Source organism: Triplophysa dalaica, chromosome 25, assembly GCF_015846415.1.
Source record: "Triplophysa dalaica isolate WHDGS20190420 chromosome 25, ASM1584641v1, whole genome shotgun sequence".
Classification (NCBI taxonomy): domain Eukaryota; kingdom Metazoa; phylum Chordata; class Actinopteri; order Cypriniformes; family Nemacheilidae; genus Triplophysa; species Triplophysa dalaica.
The window spans coordinates 11,407,907-11,426,538 of NC_079566.1; the positions used below are offsets into that span (position 1 = coordinate 11,407,907).

The window sequence follows — 18,632 nt, forward strand, 5'->3', positions numbered from 1 at the left end:
CATAAAATAGCTAAAATTGAAATTTTTGACCCTCTTGATTATATTAAAATATATTTCTACCAACAAACAGAGTGAGTTGCACAATATAAAACGTTCAAGACTGCAATTAATTCAGAAATTTTTTAATCTTTATTACTGTATAACATCATAAATAAAAAAGTGCGTAGAAAATTTTACAGATTTAGAAATTCTTGTACACAACTATATACAAAGACTGAGCTGGATGAACTCTGCTCCCTCACGCCCAGTGACGGATTCAAGCCTCAGTCTTCATTTATAATTATAAACCACAATTCTGTACAAAAGCACAAGGAAAAAGGGATCTGGGAATTTCCAGGATAAACGAAAAAACTTAACAAACAGACCACGTTGCATAAAATCAAAGCTAGTGTGGGATTATCCCAGCATACTTGCTATTGTTTGTACTTCACTAGCTGTCACTGGCGTACTGAGCTACTGAGGTAGTCAACCCAAAAACAGACAACGGTAGGCCACACCCACATTTGTATGTTTTAGCAGATGTCCATTAATACTTGTACGCGGTGTTATTCTGATTCAAAGTTAATCAAAGATGGGGATCGCACAAGTGATCGCAGTATGCAAGACATTACAACAAACACCTCCAAAAGACTGGCCTTAATATATAAAAAACATAAAAACAACGGATTCTGGGAATTGGGGTACGTCCTACTCACATCCAAGGTATTAGACATCTATGCATAAAGAAGCGAAATTTCAATACTACAAATGGTGTGCTGTTATCTTCATAAGCGTTCGAAGCAAACATTTAACTTAAATTAAAACACAGTCAAGGGAATTTAATCTTGTCGGGCTGTTCTACTAAAAAGGTTGTTGTAAGTGATGGATTTGCTTGCACTCATAAAAGAACCCCACAGAGAAATATACAGTTAACAAAACCACTTCATGTGGAAAAGCTGTTCATCGAAAACATACGCCTTGGTTCATATATACAGTGCTAATTCGTGGGAAACAGAGCAAAGATTATTAAGGTGCTGTTGAGGTCGACCCATCTCTGGAGCTCCTCTGAATCAGTAGCAAAAATAATCGCACCCTTTTATAAACTTCAGGGTATCTTCCACTATATAAAACTACTGTACAATATCACTCCGCTCTTTTAAACCATTCTTCAGATGTTCTGCATAACCAGTGAGGATTGAAAGGCATGCTGAATAAAGACAAAAGACACTCAACAGCGTGAGCAGTTCTGAGGAAACGATTCTCCACCAGAAGCTAAATGCATTTGGGAATAAAGCACTGGATATAGGCGGATGTTAAAATAGCATGGTTTAAATGATCAAGGAAATAAAAACAGCTCATACGAGGTTAACCACTCAAGCCATGCTGGTGGTCTTAAATCGCTACACACCATCTGCAGAACAAAATCACTTTTCTTAATTTTTCCCTTACGTTCCTTCAGAATACACTGATCTCTCGCACTTATCACATGGGTCCCCTCCTTCAAAAACAACGAGTCATCCGTCCCAGAACTTCACCTAGATGGTGGAAACAGTAATCTACTCTAGTTAAGAAAGCGTCTGCAGCGGCGGGCACCACAGTTACAGTGCAGTTTGCTGCTGGGATCTTCAATGGGGAACTTGTAGTCGTAGGTGAGCTCCTCTCCGCGGTAAATCTTGCGCAGGGCGAAGATTACGATGTGCTTCTGGCCCTCCACGTTAATGACCCTTGAGTAGCAGTTAGGGTCGCAGGAGTGGTTGATGAATCGCGCAGCGTTTCCGTGCATGGTGGCATCCACCACATCAAAATCGTCAATGCGAAACATGTAACAGCCGATGCCCTTTAGAAAAAAGCAGGTGGTCAAGAAAATACAAACACAGTCGAGTATTAGGAAAAAAAACAGAGCGGTAAAATTCACAGCAGCGCGTACCTTACTGTCGTAGTATTTCTCTCTTTTGTCAGTGAGAACCGAGCGGATGACATTACCCGCATACTCGATCAACATCTCTCCAGCCTCAATGTTCCTCTTGCAGAAAAGGCCACGACCATGAATAGGTGATCTAAAACAAGAAAAATGTAATGAAGCTCACCCAAAAATGTAAATTCTGTCATCATTTACTCGCCCTCGAATTGTACCAAATCTGTATACATTTCTTTGTTCTGATGAACGCAGAGAAAGATATTTGGAAGAATGCTTTTAGTCAATGGTGGCCGAGAACTGTATTGTTACCATAGTAGGAAAAATTCCTTTATACATTTCTTTTATCTGTAGAAGATATTTTGAAGAATGTAGGAAAGCAAACCGCTCCGAGACACTTTTGGCGACCATTGTAATTTTCCTACTATGGTTACAAGCATTCTTCCAAATATTTATCTCTGTATTCATCAGAACAAAGAAATGTATACAGATTTGGTACAACTCTACAGTGAGATTTAAATTTCTGTGTGAACTTTTCCTTTAAGTAGCACTGGATCAATCTTATCGACATCATCGCCTATTTTGAAACAAACTCTCCAACAAACTACCATCATCATTCTCCATTACCTGTAAACTCCTACAGCTTCTTTAGAGGTTCTCTCCAAGTGTCTGAACCTCATCGCCACGGGTAACTCTGTACTTGTACCCCGTCTGAAAAGAAGTTGAAGAGATCACAAAAAGCTCAATAAAGCTGCTTTTTAATTAATGTTCTGGGGCTTTTCTGCAACTCTATGTAAACAAACGTGTAAAAACGACACTTCAAAACTTCTTATTCAAACATTTTATTATTCGATATCTAACCTGCTTGATTTGAGCATGATATCATCCTCTTCATCATCACACGGCCTAGACTCGGGAAGCTTGCGATGCTGCGACGCCAAGAAATTGAACATATCAAAAGTAGATTTTCTGTGGGGTAAGAGAGGCATTTTTTATTTCAAACCAAAAAAGAAAAACAGGTCAAATCAAATGACTCAGATTAAAATAACACACTAATGAAGTATCTTTAGGAAACATCCTTCAAACCATCTTCACCGCACAGACACAAATTCCAAGCTTTTAATATTATTTACAGTAACATCTGACTTCAGTCAACTGACCGTTCGTAAATCTCAGCGCGGGCACATCCACTGGGGTTAATGGGCAGCTCCTCTTCGATGTTGTCGTGCTGGTGGAATCGGAAGCGGTGTTGGTTGCAGAGGGCTGCACCATGCAGCTGCTCCAACAGGAAAAGAACGGCGTCGTGAAGGATGCCAAGAACCCTGGCGCCGCTCACCCTCGTAACCGGCAGCTGCTCCAGCCGACAGCCTGTTCGTGCCTCCTGAACACCATCAATGACTGCCTTCCATGCCACTGTAGAAACACATCAGTGAAAAGAGATTACAAAAAGCCAAAGCAAGAATCAAGTTAATGTCCGACTTAACCATAACCGACCATCAATGCTGTCCGCTTCTATGTAGAAACCATCATCACTGGTTATCTGAAAGCGCAGTTGAGGCTGATATTGATTGACATATTTGTCCTGCTTGCCAGGTGATGGAGAATCCTCATCTGAACTCCAACCTAAAATAACACATTAAGTGTGATCAATACGAGGGCAGTCAAACGATTAAACGCATCCATAATTAACGTTTGTGTTTACATAATATATGTCTGTGTAGTGTGCATATTAATTTTGTATTTATAAACACATGCACATACTGTACATGTATACATGTTTAGGAAACACTAATGTATTTTTTATATTTACCAAAACATTGTTATGTCATTTCAAAAAATTGCCATTTCTTTTTTTGTATTCATGCCTTTATAAATAAAACAATCATATGCACAGTGCACAGACATATATTACGTAACACAAAGTTCTTTTCTGGATGCGATTAATTGTTTGACAGCCCAAAAAGACACAATAAAAAACTTGCTTTCACATCCTAAAAAGTATGATGGGTACACATTTAAAGTTATAAACTAACAATTCAAAAAGTATTATCACTCATAATCCATGTTCACCTGCATAGGGAGCCCAGTCAGAAGTGTCACCCTGTTTGGAGCTCAGCAATTGAGCTTTGCCACAGTCTTTTGTTTCTCTTGCCTGTGGTAAGGTGGGCTCCACTTCATCTAGAGTCTTCCTAAAGAGAGAAAGAGCAATATTGTATTAATCTGGTTGTAATTATATAAACATGGGATTTCATTTTTATCACTACAAACCTCTCTGGTTCAACCAGCTTGGATTCTTCATGTGGCGGCTGTTTGGGAGATCCAGTGTCTGGGTTGTCAAAGTCGAGGACATCCTTAACACTTGGCGTCTTCATTCGAACCTTGTTTGATCTAAACATATTCAAAGTAACAGACTTTTTTAAGGGGTAAAATTCTCATTATTTATTCACCCTCATGTCATGTCAAACCTGTATGACTTTCTTTCTAATACAGAACACCAACGTAGATATTTTGAAGAATGTTGGTAACATTGGACCACATTGACCTCCACTGAGGCATTTCTCAAGCTATTTGCTTATATGTTTCATTGAAGAAAGTATAATACACAGGTTTTGATCGACATGAGTTAAAATAAATCTCAAAATTTCCCAAACTTTGGTTCTTGCCTGTTTAAGTCTTCTTGCGAACTAGGGGTCGTGTGGTCCATAAAGTCAGTCCTGCATTTCTTCACACCAATTCGTTCGGTCACCGACGACACTCTCTTAACCTTGACCTGAGGTCTAGAGTTGGCCAAGATGTTCGGCGGACTCCGCAGATGAGACGGAGACGGTTGACTTGACTCCGTCGAGAGATGTTCATTGAGGTAGGGAGACACTTGGAATTGAGAAGGATTCAGAAGACTTGCCGCTTCTCGATGACTTGCCATCGCCTTGTCTATTATCGCCTGGGCCATTTCCTTCTCCCCACCCTCCCGTGCGTTTCTAGACATTGCCCTGTCCGTCCTCTCTATCGGCTGACTGATATTTTGCAACTGGCTTCCGATGTAATGTTGAGGTAAGCTGCGGATCAACACCTGGGTTGCTTGTGCGGCTCCATTACCACTGCTGTACGATATGATACGTGCCGGCGCACTTTTGGCGAGACCGTCCTGAGGCACGGGTATGACTGTAACCTTAGGAACGGGTCGCTGGATAATATTACCGCTGTGGATTATCCTGGCGATCTGACTGATGTGGGCATACGAGGGGGAATTGGCGCTGTGTATTTGGTACGTGTTGGTCTGCGGGTTTTTCACCAGAATCTGTCCGGCGCGGTTCACCAGCAGGACCTGAGGTGAGGTGGGTGTACCCAGACACTGAGGTTGAGACTGTTCCGTAACCGGTTTCGGCATGGCGATGCGTATGGCAATGGTACGAGTCTTTGCGGCATCCTTTGGAGCTTGTCCAAAGCCATTTATTACAGAGGAAAGCGGAGTAACAGACACGGGAGCAGACGTTGAGACAACACTAACAGGCACAGAATAAGGAGTTGCGTCCATCTTAATAGCTTTTAATAGTTGAGTCCTGGGTTGTACGGTAACGTAACGTCTTTGCGTCGTTGTAGTCGGCTTGACGATCACAATATTTCGAGCACTACTGGTTGGAATAGCCGGCAGAGAAGCTTTATTTAAACCCTCGTTCACAGATGAGGAATCGCACACTTCTCCAGGAGAAGCAGAATTTTCCTTCACTTCCAAAATTCTGCCATCAGCTGATATAAAATTTCCACTGGTGTCATCGAGAAACGCCTCTTTTGAGTCCTCCGTCGATTCACTATCCAACAAGACTTCCTCTCCAGTTGTAACGATATGTGTCAAAGACAATTCTTGATCTTCTAGCCCTCCGGTTCCAGATGTTTCATGTTGGCTAGAGACAACAATCAAGTTCTCCTGTAAAGATGTTATTTCCTGTTCTTCACAGGTCTTGGACCCAGCGTTCTGATCAACGGAATCTCCAGGGAGTTGATTCTCATCAGATGATATTGTGCAAACTAGCTGCCTGTTGCCAAGGGATCTGCCCGTGTTTGGATGCTTCAATGGCTCAGATTCCTGACTATGAAAACTATTCCCTACTTCCTGAGTATCGCCCTCTGCGTTGGCTTCGCTTGTGTCGCTCTCAGAATCATTATCAGCTCCGTCCAGCTGTGAGATGGACCCTGAGTTAGGATAGACATTATGTCCTACTTGTGAAGAGTCTTTGGCGGCCTCGCGGACCACTACAGTGCGAGAGAAGTTTATATAATGGTCAGCATCCTCGTCGACCGAGTCTACACCCATCTGCACATCTGCAGTCGCAGGACACGACGTGCCCTTCACGTCTGCGCTGTATTTGGAAACATCTTCAGCATCGTTCTCACCACCTTGAGTGTCACAGTGCAGAGCCACATTCTCATTAAGCAAAGCCTCATCAAATTCTAGTTTTGCATTCAGCACAGAAGCCACAGCAACATCTGCGTCTGAAATCAGTTCTTGAGATGATGATGTGGCATCCATAATGGATGGTCCTGCATCTTCAGGTGGTGTGATTTTAAAAGGCGCTTGATGTCGTGGCGAGAGGCGGGCAGACCGAGCGGAAGGACTTTGGAGAGCCGCTCGTGGCGGTGAGGGCCCTGAGGTGGAGTTAGAGGGAGATGAGGGAGGCCTCCCTCTTCGTCGAGGTGAGGTGGAGCTAATGAGGTTCTCGGTTGCACCAACAGGTGAGGCGGGGGGGCTAAACGACAGCGACCGAGGGTGAAGTGCGCCCCCTGATCGCAGAGTCATCGGGCCGGGCAGGACCGCAGGGGGAGGCGAGGCATTTCGACTGCGTGTGGAGTGCCTCCTCGTTGACCGTCGTGTCTCGTCGAAGTCACTGATGGTCAAAATATGATGGGGTGTTGAAATGGCATTTCCTGGAAAAAACATAAGAAGATGAATATTTGCAGCTTAACTTACATTTGCTGGAATTTGTCAAGTATTCTTACCTGGAGAAGGCAAAGGTCTGAACATTCCTCCTGCTGGTCTCCTGCTATGTGACATCTTAGCTCCTGCCCCTAAGTCTTGTTTGGTTGTGGGGGACAGCCCAGGTGAACAATGCTCACTGTCTGTGGTGTTCTCATCTATAAGACAAAAACTTTGTAAACATCTCTTTTGAAAAAGGTTTCACGATAGCACCGAACTGTTCGATTACTAACATGCAACCATTTATTTACACACCACTTTGTGCTTTTGGGCTGTGCACAATAGTATGATTTTCTCCCTGATCCAGCGTGCAGTGAGAAGCTATGCACCGTGACGATGGATGCATCTCTGTGATTTTACAAGTGTACAGGCATCGCCTTCGAGGGTCGACGGTGCTCCAATACCATCTAGAACATCTGAGATCACATTAAACAATGAGAACACATTTCTATTTAAGTTTATTTATAACTTTTTAATATTAGAAAGAATGCTTAATATGTTAATCTGATGACTTACTGGTAACCAACTGGATACAATTTTCCTGAATTTGCAGACAGCTCTGTCAGAACACCAAGTTTCTGAACGTGTAGAGATCCTGCACAAGAGCAACAAAACACATGGTTTGTTGTCTTTTCCCTTCCACAAGGCAAAATAAATGCGCCATCACTTCACTTACCAATCATCACATTTATCGATTCTGGGTCCAAGCCTGTTAAAAACTTCCTTCGCAGATTGATTCCATCAAAATCCACATACACCCTCCTGAGAACTTCAAAGCTATTTCCTTGCTCGATCTACAAAAGAAAGCTGGTTAGCTTTCTTTAAACTTCAATTATACAGCAACTCTAAAAGAAAAACATTGCATATGAGGCCTCTACCTTGTTACTGATGAGGTCACTGTGTTTGTAACAGTAGACGTTCTTGTCGGTCTGAAAGACACAGTTGCTGGCACGAGCACACATGAAGTGGTAGTTACTCTGACACGAGCTAAGACAGCATCCCACTGTTGCCCCATTCTGGCCACATCGCTCACAGCGCTGAGAAAGAGAAAGCAAACCATTTAATAAATTCAGACTTGCTCCTTACAAAACAATCAATCTACAGTTTGTTGTTATTTCACTTAACATTAAGTGATTAAATCATAAAAAATGACTTCATACTAACCATGAAACGGCCCCTGGTGACGGCACTGTGAACATGCAGCAAAGCCCCTTTGACATCCCTCACTTCAGCCGACCACACGCAGCAGTTCACGTGAGCCCATTCATTCTGTCCAATGTACAGCAGCCTACCAGCATCCTACACATACAATATAAAGATGAGTAACTCAAGCAAAACCAACATAACACAAAACAGTCCAAAGCTTCACCTACATTTGGTTTGGCATCTCCAAGCTGCGGGCAGAGAGAGCACTGCCTTTCGTCCACAAATGATGGAGGGTTTGTGTTGTGTAGATCTGTGGTTCACCAAATAAAAAGTTATAACACAAGATACAAACAAGAGAAATGCCTAAGGCATGCAGATAACCATACATGTATTTACCATGTAATTTTGATGTGGGGTTTTCTTGGTCCACTTCGCGCCTTTTAAAGGTACGGTCCTGGTTTTTGAGCCATTGTGCATAACTGTGTTCATCACTTGGGGGAAGAACTGCCTCGGGGAGCATACCACTGGAAAATAATAGAAACATGTTTGGATCTAACATTCTGCAAACTGGTTGGTGAAAATGACGTGTTTAATATTTCCGTTTGACTTCCCACTGCATTCCCACTGTTTTAAAATGAGGATGAAAACGATTTAGTTGACTCTGGTAGTCAACAGTATCATAGAAATGTTGTTTATACTGCTCAAGATGGAACTTGTTATAGACTTATTATTTAAAATACCAAATTAGGTTTGTACCTTGGTAATTCTTGCATATTCCATGTTTTAGGGTCCTGACACCTGAACCAGCTAAATACTTGTTGTACTACCTGCAAAGACCAAATGATAAAAACAGCAAAGTTTACATCCCAAATAAAGTTGTACAACCCGCAACTATCACTTAGACCGAAGGTGTTGCATTAAAATGTCCATCGAGCTTAAAAACTCCATAAGTGCTGCAAGGAAAAAATGTATTGCCTTTATATAGTTTATCTTGGCTTGGCTGGTGAGCTTGAGATCATCTGGATAAGATTCCTCTTTTTTTAGTCTATCCGCTATGACGGTCACCACATCCTCATGAAATGCTTTCTGAAAGGACAAAGTAAACTGTAGTTAGTAAAAAGGTTCAGGAGTATTTAGAATGACTCACAGACCTTAAGAAAGATAGAAAGATTGTAAAAGTTTTGAAGTGGATTGAAGCTAAACAGAATAAGAACATGAAGAACATTTTACCAGAGAGGCGTACAGGTCCTTCTTTAACTTCTGCTCCACAACATGCAGACAACAGACAGACTGTTCCTTCGCAATCACCAAATCTGGACAAGCCTTGCACTGCTCAGATGAACACATACAAAGATAATCTATTGAAATGTAACCTTTAAAAAGTTTAATGATATTGTTCCTTCACCCTTTAACACTCCCATTGAAATTAGTTCCAACTAAATTCAAGTTTTGTTTCGAAATGACACTGAAGAAAAAACAGGCAACTTATTTTTCTTTTCAAACTATTTAACCTTACCTGCGAACAAACAAAGAGGAGGTGGGTGGACGGACAGTTCCTCAACCCATTCATGATCTTCTGCAGGCCGTTCTTCAAAGCTTCCTGAACCACTTCCTGCCAACCGCTGCGGAATGTCTTACTGCAGGCGGCGCAGGAGAACACAAGGCTCTTACCCCGTAGACGACCCAAGATCTCGTAGAGATCGTCTGATGAACGATGATGGAAAAAGACAAAAATAAAATACAATTAGAACCATTTTATTCATGCTAGTATGTGCCAGATTCTGTTAAACCACAAAACATATCCTTTTGTTATTTAAAACTAGAGAACGATCTAGAACAGTCCAGGGATCAGTGAGGAAATCAAACAAACACAATCTCACCTGTGAGCCCCTCACACCTGGGATGGACCCAGTGGGCACACCGGGCACACTGCATCATGCTGCTGTCAAACTCTTCATAGCACTTCAGACACACAGTGCAGAAGTTACCTGAGACACACAAGCACACAATGACGAATTCAGATACATCCTAGTATTTCAAACCGAACTGTATAAAAACAGTGATTATTCAGACCTTTGCTGTGAAGTTTGGTACAGTTGGGGCAAATGTCCAGTTCGTAGTTCCAGGGCGTATCTGAGGATTTGCCTGGCGTCACACCACAGCTCTTACACCGAATGCACAGCATGCAAATCTACAAAGAAAAAGATTAATCGACTGGCCAGTAACAAATCAAGCATGTGATGCTGAGGAATGACATGTAACTCACCCACGACATGTTCAATTTAGGAGGTTTGGGATAGGTGGGTCCTAAGCAGGCTGGGTGGTAGCAGTTCATGCATTTCTGGCACTGCAAAACCGGCTGAATGAGAAACAGAAGAGCCGTTGTCAGGTTTCCATCCGTACAGCTTCAGCAACAACTTTACAAACTGCTGAAGGTGTAAATGTAAAGTACCTTTGCCTGCCTGCTCTTGCGGCCACAAACGTGGCAGAACTTGCAGCGTCTGCAGCACCAGTTCTCTTTGTTCTCCTCCTTCGGCCGATCGTCCGGAGGCAGACAGAAATGGTGAAAAGGCTCACAGCACATCTGACAGTAAATCATCTGGAAAACAATCAGCGTCGCATTTAAAATGACATAAGCAATAACATTCATGCTATTTAATGAAAGCTGATATTTTCTGACTGGTAATTTTGGTGTGTTTTGTATATTAATGTTATTCAGTGATTTACTAAGAGGTAGTTTGCGGTCTTACATCGTGTTCGCCCTTGCTGGCACAGAGCAGACACACAGACTGAGGCATGATGGGAACTGAAGTGAGAATACTCAATCCACCCATCAACCAGACATTCTGGATGTTACAATCTTCCTGTGTAGAGTAAAAAAAAAAACATTGGATTTTGAAGACCATGGTCCAAAAAAAGAGTTGCCTGTTATATTTAATTTAGTTTTTCTGTTGCCCGTTATCGTTTCTGCCTGACCTTGAAGTCCACGCGAATCTTGTTGGACGTCCTCTGTGGACACTTCACGCCTCTTTGGGTGAAGCCGTTTGCAAGTGGAGTCAAAACACTGGATGACACTTGTTCCGCTGAGCTCTGAGTACAAAAGAAGAAATCAGTAAGAGCATCATCTCAAGTTTCATCTTCCACTCACAAAGTTCAAAAACACAACGAGTACCTTATCTGTTTTGCTTTGGGCCCAGAAAGCCCTGTAAACTCCCTGCTTTCTCTGTTTTGCCGCTTCTTCTGGGGCCATTACAGGGGCAGCCACTTCTGACAAACAAGAAAAGAGTTTCGCATTAGAAACTCAGTTTTGCAAAGATATCTAGTCCTGTGAGTTTGTCCATACCACTGGATGGAGTCTTTTGGGTCACGCTGGTCTTTGTCTTTTCAGAACTGACACTCTCTGTGTCGGAGGAGTAATAGTCCAGCAGTTTTCTGTAGGACATTGGCGTGACCTGTCGTCTTGGCTGCCTCCTGGTTGGGCTAAATGTCTGTCCTTCATCTCCACCCTCCTTCTCGTTTTCTTCGTCGCTGCTGTACGTGCCAGCGGCCGCTGCTGGCCGATGTCGCCTCATCTGGACTGCGTCAAAGAGAAGTGGTCAAAAAGGGGTCAATAGTAATAAAATCCATGAGATGCACGAATGTCGTTGGATCCCAGTATTTCTAAACTGCAACATCTGAACCACATGCATGTGTATAATGTGTGTGTACTACATTATGAGAATTTTGTTTAACTACTATTAATTCAATACATTTCAAGACGATGTACCTTTGTTAAATCGCCTCGTTTTGTTTTTCTCGATCCGTGTGCACTTCTTCAACCTATTGAAAATAAGGAAAATGCTCTTGGTAGTTGAATTAAACTATCACAAACACTTTACGAAACCGCAAAGTTTGAAGTAATCAAACTTTAAGGAATGATTACGAAATGATTTCATACTATGATAGTCAAGGATGTCCTAGAAATGTCATTTGCTAACATATCTTCCAAATATCTTTCTTTGTGTTCAACAGAACAAAGAAATGTAAACAGCTTCGGAACAACTTGCAGTTGAGTAATTCATGACAGAATTTTCTTTTTTGGGTGGCAAATTTGACTGCATGATAAATCTTCTTCACTTACACACAGCTCTGCCGTTTCTTGTTGGGTCCTCCAAATTTGGGCTTGTCCAGACAGAACACACACTTCCCACAGTCCTCAAGTTGAGTACAGCCCTTGCAGTGGAAGCAGCGAGTTAATCGCCTGCTAAAACCCATGCTTTCATATTTACGCCTGAACAATGGCTTCTGATCAACAGATTCTTCACTCTCAGGTTCTGAGTGAGATGCAACATCTTCAAGAAACAGAGTAAGAAATAAGTAGCTGATAAAAGAATGAGGCAGTTTCCATACAAGTCATGAGTAAAGATAATATGACTTGTTCTGGCATTTTTTTGTGTGTGACAACCACTGGGGTGGAAACATAAAAACAGTCTTATAATATAATACATCAGTGTAAAATTTGTCAATTTTGGCGTTATAGGAATTATCTACATAACCCAAAAAGGTCTACAATATTTCTGGAGTAAGATAGGATACTTCTCCCCACCCTGATATTAATTCTGAATATCACAACAAGTTGATACAAAAATGAAGTGCGATTTTTTTCTAATCATGACTTATATCTGAGTGTAACGGCTTCTTGAATGACAAAAAAACAACATGCGTAGAGAAAGTTTCTGATTTTGATTAGATCATGAAGGCATATAAATAAAAAATGATGAACATCTAGAACAAAACATCATTCACCCAATTAACAACTCTTGTATCACATAAAAAACGAATTGTATACATTGATTTCATTCTGACTGTAATATACGGGTCAAAACAGGTGTGTACCCTCTTCAGCAGGTGAGCAGGTGATCCCCTCTCTCTCATGCAGCGGAAGAGCGCTAAGTCTGGGAATGTCATCTGGAACCATGGCACGGGGCTGCCCCAGTGCCACCGCCGCTGCGCGACATACATGCTTTATACGAGGACCCCCGATCAAATTCTCCTTTGGAAGTGAAGGAACACAACATTACAATGTGCATTTATGCAAACAAGCTGGAGGGTAAATGCATTATTCAAGTGTACCTGTAGAGCCTCTTCTGCGTCGTCTGTGACTATGTGCTTCCTTCTGCCTCTCCCCCTGCCTTTCCCCCTGCCCCTGCCTCTCCCCCTGCCCGCTACCAATCCTTCTCTTACTCTGGCAGAGCTGGACAGAAGCTGCAAAGCATGTATGTTATTTCAAGAATAATTATAGAGATGTTTATAAAGGCGTAAAAGAACATGGTAAAACAAAGACATTACGAGTGACAAACGTACCCATTAAAATAACAAAAAATATTCACCTGAGCAGTTTTCAGCTGTTTCTGCTGGTCGATTTTAATCAGTTGGACTTTGGCTCTCTTCAGCAGGTGGAACATCCTCTTATTTGCACCCGAAAGATTAATTCTGTGGGTGGTACCACTGGGCCCCACCATCATCTGGGCGTTATGTCCACCAGCTACCATCTGTTCATTGGTGCCTTCAAGATTGCCAGCCTCAACTGAAAAAAAAAATTGGGGGAGAACGCAACAGATAAATAAGATTAAGGCGTAAGGGTAAAAATATTCTCTGTAAGGTTTAATTTGGATGTGACAGTGAAAGCCTACCATTCTCTTTAGCTGGATCACACCCCTCGGCCAAAGTTGATAGCGGAGACTGATCAGAACGTACTCCAATACGTATGACTACTTTTGGCACCAACCCTGGAGAACACATGTCCTGAATTTTTCTCCTTCCTGTTTCCATAGTTTTTTCTGTATCGTGGGTCTCCAACTTCACAGCATCTTCGCCGTCTAGTCTGTTACTAGCACTGGCGATGCGCTGCATCTTTCGTCGCGCCAGGCTTGCATTGAGCTTCTTTAACTTCCAGTATATCTTGTAGTCGTTGGATTGGCTAATTCTCCCACCCCTCCCACGACGACCACCATCGACCCTCGCGGAACTCAAAACAGGTCTGCCTCGCTGAGATTTCAACTCTTTCAAAATACTCATCTCAGCATTCTTCAAGATCTGCGGCTCTTCCAATGTCTTCTGCTTGACTGTAGAATCATGGGATTGGGAAATCTCTATATTTAGTTTGCCAGTTTCCATTGGGATTTCAGACAGCGCTGTTTTCTTTGGGGATCCTCTGTCTGGGAGTGCAGACATGCTTTCGTCATCCATGAACCTTTTTGGAAGCCTGATGACCCGGGAAGAACGAGCAGTAACAACTGGTTTGGCAGAGATATTCATTAGTTCTGTCTGGACTGCCAAAGCGGATTTCTCAATCTCTTCAATTGGCTGTTTCTGTTCCTCTATCGGTTGCAATGTATGGCATGTAGAGTCCAAGTTTTTGTGGCCAAGTCGCCGTCTCTTTCTATGCATGATTGAGTCCTGTCCTTGACTATCATGTATTTTTTGTTGCTGTATACTACCTGATTCTAGAGAGCCGCCCTTTGGGATCCTCTTCTTTTTTTTAACTTCTTTTGGAGATACAGTACCTTCTTGTCCACTAGCACCAATCTCCTTTCTCCTCCTCCTGTGGTTAACTTCAAGTGTCTCTGCATTTTCTGCCAGAGAGCTTTGGGCTTTGATGGATCGTAGTCGAGAAGCTCTCTGTTTTCTCTTTACCAACGCTGTAGTCCACACTACCTTGCCCCGCCTTCGCCTTCGCCTTCTCCGTCTTTCTGTTTCACCAGAGCTTTGACTTTGTAACGTTACGGTAATGTTCTCCTCTTCCGTCGCTCCAATTTTATTATCTGCTTCATGTGAGGACACAGATTTTGCATCCTGCTTGCTCCTGAGTATTCTGTCGTTTGACTTCCTTGAGCTGCCTTGACTCACATGTTGATCCGTTTCTTTCTTGGTCAACTTTTTTGCTGTAATTTTTATAACCATTTTGGGCCTCTTGAATGTTTGGTCAGTTTTGGAAACATTTCTGTTACTCCTCATGGGTTTGTCAGATGATTTTTCTGGAGCTTTTACTTCTGCTGGTGCTTTAACAGGCTTCACCTGTGAGGATCCCGGTTTATGGGTACTCCCTTTAAAAGAGTTGAATAAATATTTCATGACTTTTCATAATAGAACCAGTGTTTAGAAAATTAACTTCTTGACTGAAAATATGTTTAATGGTGTGTTTAAATTAAAAGCAAAAAGTGCTGATCATGCAATATTCATTTTAAGCAAAATATATTGTAAAGCTCTGTAACTTTCGCCTTTCTAGAGCACCCTCTGTGTAAAACATTAAATTTTAATTACTCTCAGCGCACAGTCGGTCCCCCAAACCCACGCAGAAACACAGAATATGAGACACATAAGAAGAACGATTCACACACAGTTCCAGGAAATGCCAGTGGTCATTTTATATGGCTGTACTTCAAACCTTCTCAGGTATTTTCATGATTATAAAGTATATGTACAATGACGAAGTAAAGCTTTGCACAAAACACAGAATCGATTTAGAGATGTATAATTACTGTGAATCGCAATATCTATTGCCAATCTTTATGTGCAAGTGAAGCAGAAATAATGTTTTGGCTAACACAACAATAACTATGTTTTCATAATCATACACAGTCAGCATAATTTTGAGTGTTGACAAACCGGCTCGCAACCTACGTATAGTGTCCCATATATACAGATGCTAATGCAGCATCTAGTTATTTATATCTATGAGTACTCCGACATACTGTGCCTCCAGCGACCCCCCCAATCCCAGATTGAGGTCCTTGCCGGCCCTGCTCCCCTCTTTCCATCCTGTACTTTCTTGTTTAGTCTATGCTGTCCTATCAACAATAAAGGCATGAAAAGCCCTAAAATATATAAAATATGGATATGGCGATGCAGCTTTAAACAAACAATTTCCTTTAATGATGCAATTTGCAGAGAACATGCACTCAAAAGAATTTGCATTAGTATTTTGCCTACAAAACACATCCAGCTTCCCTCAACATTTGTCTGAATTTCTGAAAATTCATCTCATCGCACCTGCTGTCTCCACAACAGTAAGTGTGCTTTTGTCTGCTATAACCCAAAATTTCCAGTCCATATGGCACATAAGAAAATAATCATAGGGGCTTACCTGATGAACCTTTGCCAGAATGTGAGGACCATCGGTTGTCCACTTTAAAGCCAGTAAAGTCTCCATCCTAAAAAAAAGTTGGAAAACATGAATTATTACAAAATGTTGGCTCCACGCATAGTAATTGTTAATAGGTTGCATTAAAACACTTTTGGTTTACAATTACTGATAAGAAAGTTTCTTATGAGGTTTTTATTACAACACAGTGCACAATTACAGATGACAGCACTATGAAATTCCAGTTTCTTATTAATACGGTTATTATTTACAACAGACACAAAAGAAGACAACGACTAATGCTGCCAAGTATACTTACACAAGAGTGATAACAGATCTACATTAGAGTACCCTAAAAAACTAAATATATATTTAATGCAAGCAATAGTTATACAGGATAAATTACATTCTGATACAGTACAGTACTAACACGCTGAAATCCCATTTAAGTACCATGACATGACCCTTTGATATGGCCGATTAAAACACTTAAAAACTTATTTATAATACAGAAGAAAAGTGAAATGATGCATCATCTTTACATACACCCAGTCGGTAACAAGCAGTGAAAAAAGTATCCAATCTAACATCTGTCTTTCTCAATATCTCCTGTACACACCTGCTGCTGTCATCTGTTGCTGAATGTGGTTTTTAAACAGTTCCTCATGGATCATACAGATTCAGACTTGGATGGACTGTTTTCAACTTTATTCAATTTGCATAGAGTACAACTGTCCTCTCATGTAATGATGATGCTGGATAGACGATCCGATTCCGGTCCATTTATTCAGATTACATCAGGCTACAATATTGCACAGTGTGACGTCACAGCACATCATAAGAATTATGCTTCTTCAACTTGGACTCTGCAGCTTTAAGTGCACTCTATACTTTAGAGGTAAGGTTTTGAAAATTAACTCAATAATATTGTAAACCTTAAAGAAAACGTTTGCAATTTAACATTGTATGAATTGGATTGGATGTGTGATCAAATAAAACGTGGTCAAAAGCTTTTTTATTGTCCTCAACGATGTTTTACTGAATGAAACGTCAGCTGCAATGGACTCACACCATACTGTCTGTCTGAAGGTGTAGTTTGTAAACAGCGCTAAGATCATTAAAACAAAATTACATTTTTTAAAGAAAGATTCTTCGTGCAAGTTAGTAGCCCTTTCTGACACTATGTAAATAAGCGCCTACAACAATATTCAGTTTACATTGCGGATGCACAAAACGCCTCTTCAACAATTATACACAATACGATATTCTGCTAGTATTAGCAATTAAACCAATTTGACCTTTCCGAGTCTCATAAAAAACCAACATATTGGTGTTAACTTCAGGAAAAACTTACCATTTTTAAAACCAGCAGCTAACGTTACAAGTTTCTGCCATAGTGTCACTGCCGACCCAGAAACGATCCCAGTATCCAGGGTAACCACGTTTCTACAGTTAAACACCCGCCACAGGAGCTTTACAGTCCGACAAAAGCCCACCATATGATCAGATTCTAGATTTTTAAGAGAATATTCCTATCTGTAAACCTCAGGACCACGCAACTCTGCAGGTGAGGGCATCTCTGCAAAACCTGACACCAGCAACATGCACCGACAAGCACTTGACATGCATTTCGCGCTCCTCTCTACTAGAACTACATTTGATGTAATAATGAGGCGAGCAAAACACTCACCTCATCGCTCCCGCTCGTACAGAATCCCGCCTCGTTCTTCCGCTTGTGCTTCTCCGCCAGCAAAAGCAGCCGAGACAGTGACGGATCCTCACTGAGCGTAGCTTCAACGTCGACAGGCCTTGGCCCTTTCCTATCTTCAACCCTCTCCCGACCGACATGAGAACGTTTCTCCGTCTTTACCAGGCTCCGAGACATCCATGGTCGACCCGGGAAACGACAGCGAACGGCCGCGGAGGTGTTTGTGGCCGCTGCAGCAACCGAGGCTGGTAATCCGCCTCCTGATGCCGCCATTATTACATACCACAACAACAACTACGGCGCTGAGCTCTCGAGAGGAACAAGATGGAAAGGCGCGAGATAGCGGAGGAAACGCAAAGCATTATGGGATATCGGGTTTTTATTTTTAATAAGAATCCCACAGCTTATTTGCCGTTATTTGTTTTCTTCCGAGGCCTCTGTAAATACAATATATATAGACTATAAAATAATAGCATTTTGAACAAACTGTTCTCAGTAAAAAAAAAAATATATATTTAATAATCAAGTAATACATATACAAAAATAACAAATAGATGTTATGTAAACATTGAAACACACAAGTGTTTTAACTTCTATATAAATTCCTTCAAGAGCTGGACACAAGATATTCAATATCTACAATTATTAATTAATTTTACCTGATTAGCATATGTTTAAAACACGCCAACGGCAGGTATTTAATGTATTTTAAATTTATTTAAAAACAGTTTATTTCGAATTGTGAGATCAGTGCATTCCAATTAAAATACGACGTCAATACGACGTCATA

The 18,632-nt window shown here is 41.5% G+C and overlaps 1 protein-coding gene across 1 annotated transcript; it reads right to left on the bottom strand.

Moving 5' to 3' along the window:
- Positions 1-106: 106 nt before the first annotated feature.
- Positions 107-18,282, bottom strand: kmt2ba (lysine (K)-specific methyltransferase 2Ba). Its single transcript, XM_056741307.1, has 37 exons — positions 17,825-18,282; positions 16,138-16,204; positions 13,685-15,097; positions 13,382-13,578; positions 13,125-13,256; positions 12,888-13,044; positions 12,133-12,343; positions 11,779-11,831; positions 11,356-11,589; positions 11,185-11,279; positions 10,989-11,102; positions 10,763-10,876; positions 10,465-10,611; positions 10,279-10,371; positions 10,086-10,203; positions 9,893-10,000; positions 9,529-9,716; positions 9,243-9,341; positions 8,988-9,098; positions 8,769-8,839; positions 8,409-8,536; positions 8,240-8,322; positions 8,031-8,165; positions 7,745-7,903; positions 7,543-7,660; positions 7,383-7,461; positions 7,122-7,282; positions 6,890-7,024; positions 4,558-6,817; positions 4,163-4,282; positions 3,965-4,083; positions 3,389-3,517; positions 3,055-3,307; positions 2,756-2,863; positions 2,522-2,605; positions 1,907-2,036; positions 107-1,816 (listed from the first exon to the last, which is right to left on the bottom strand). Exons 1-37 carry the CDS (start codon positions 18,113-18,115, stop codon positions 1,541-1,543), a joined length of 8,490 nt encoding a protein of 2,829 aa, XP_056597285.1. The 5' UTR covers positions 18,116-18,282; the 3' UTR covers positions 107-1,540.
- Between the last annotated feature and the right edge of the window lie 350 nt (positions 18,283-18,632).

What these genes read in the sequence shown, in the direction of transcription:
- kmt2ba (XM_056741307.1), bottom strand. Translation starts at nt 18,115, where the DNA reads ATGGCGGCATCAGGAGGCGGATTACCAGCCTCGGTTGCTGCAGCGGCC. An exon ending in TTCTGGCAAAGGTTCATCAG is followed by an intron (nt 15,098 to 16,137) that starts GTAAGCCCCTAT and finishes ACTCTTTTAAAG; the next exon opens with GGAGTACCCATAAACCGGGA. An exon ending in GAAGCTGTAGGAGTTTACAG is followed by an intron (nt 2,037 to 2,521) that starts GTAATGGAGAAT and finishes TTCTTGTTTTAG; the next exon opens with ATCACCTATTCATGGTCGTG.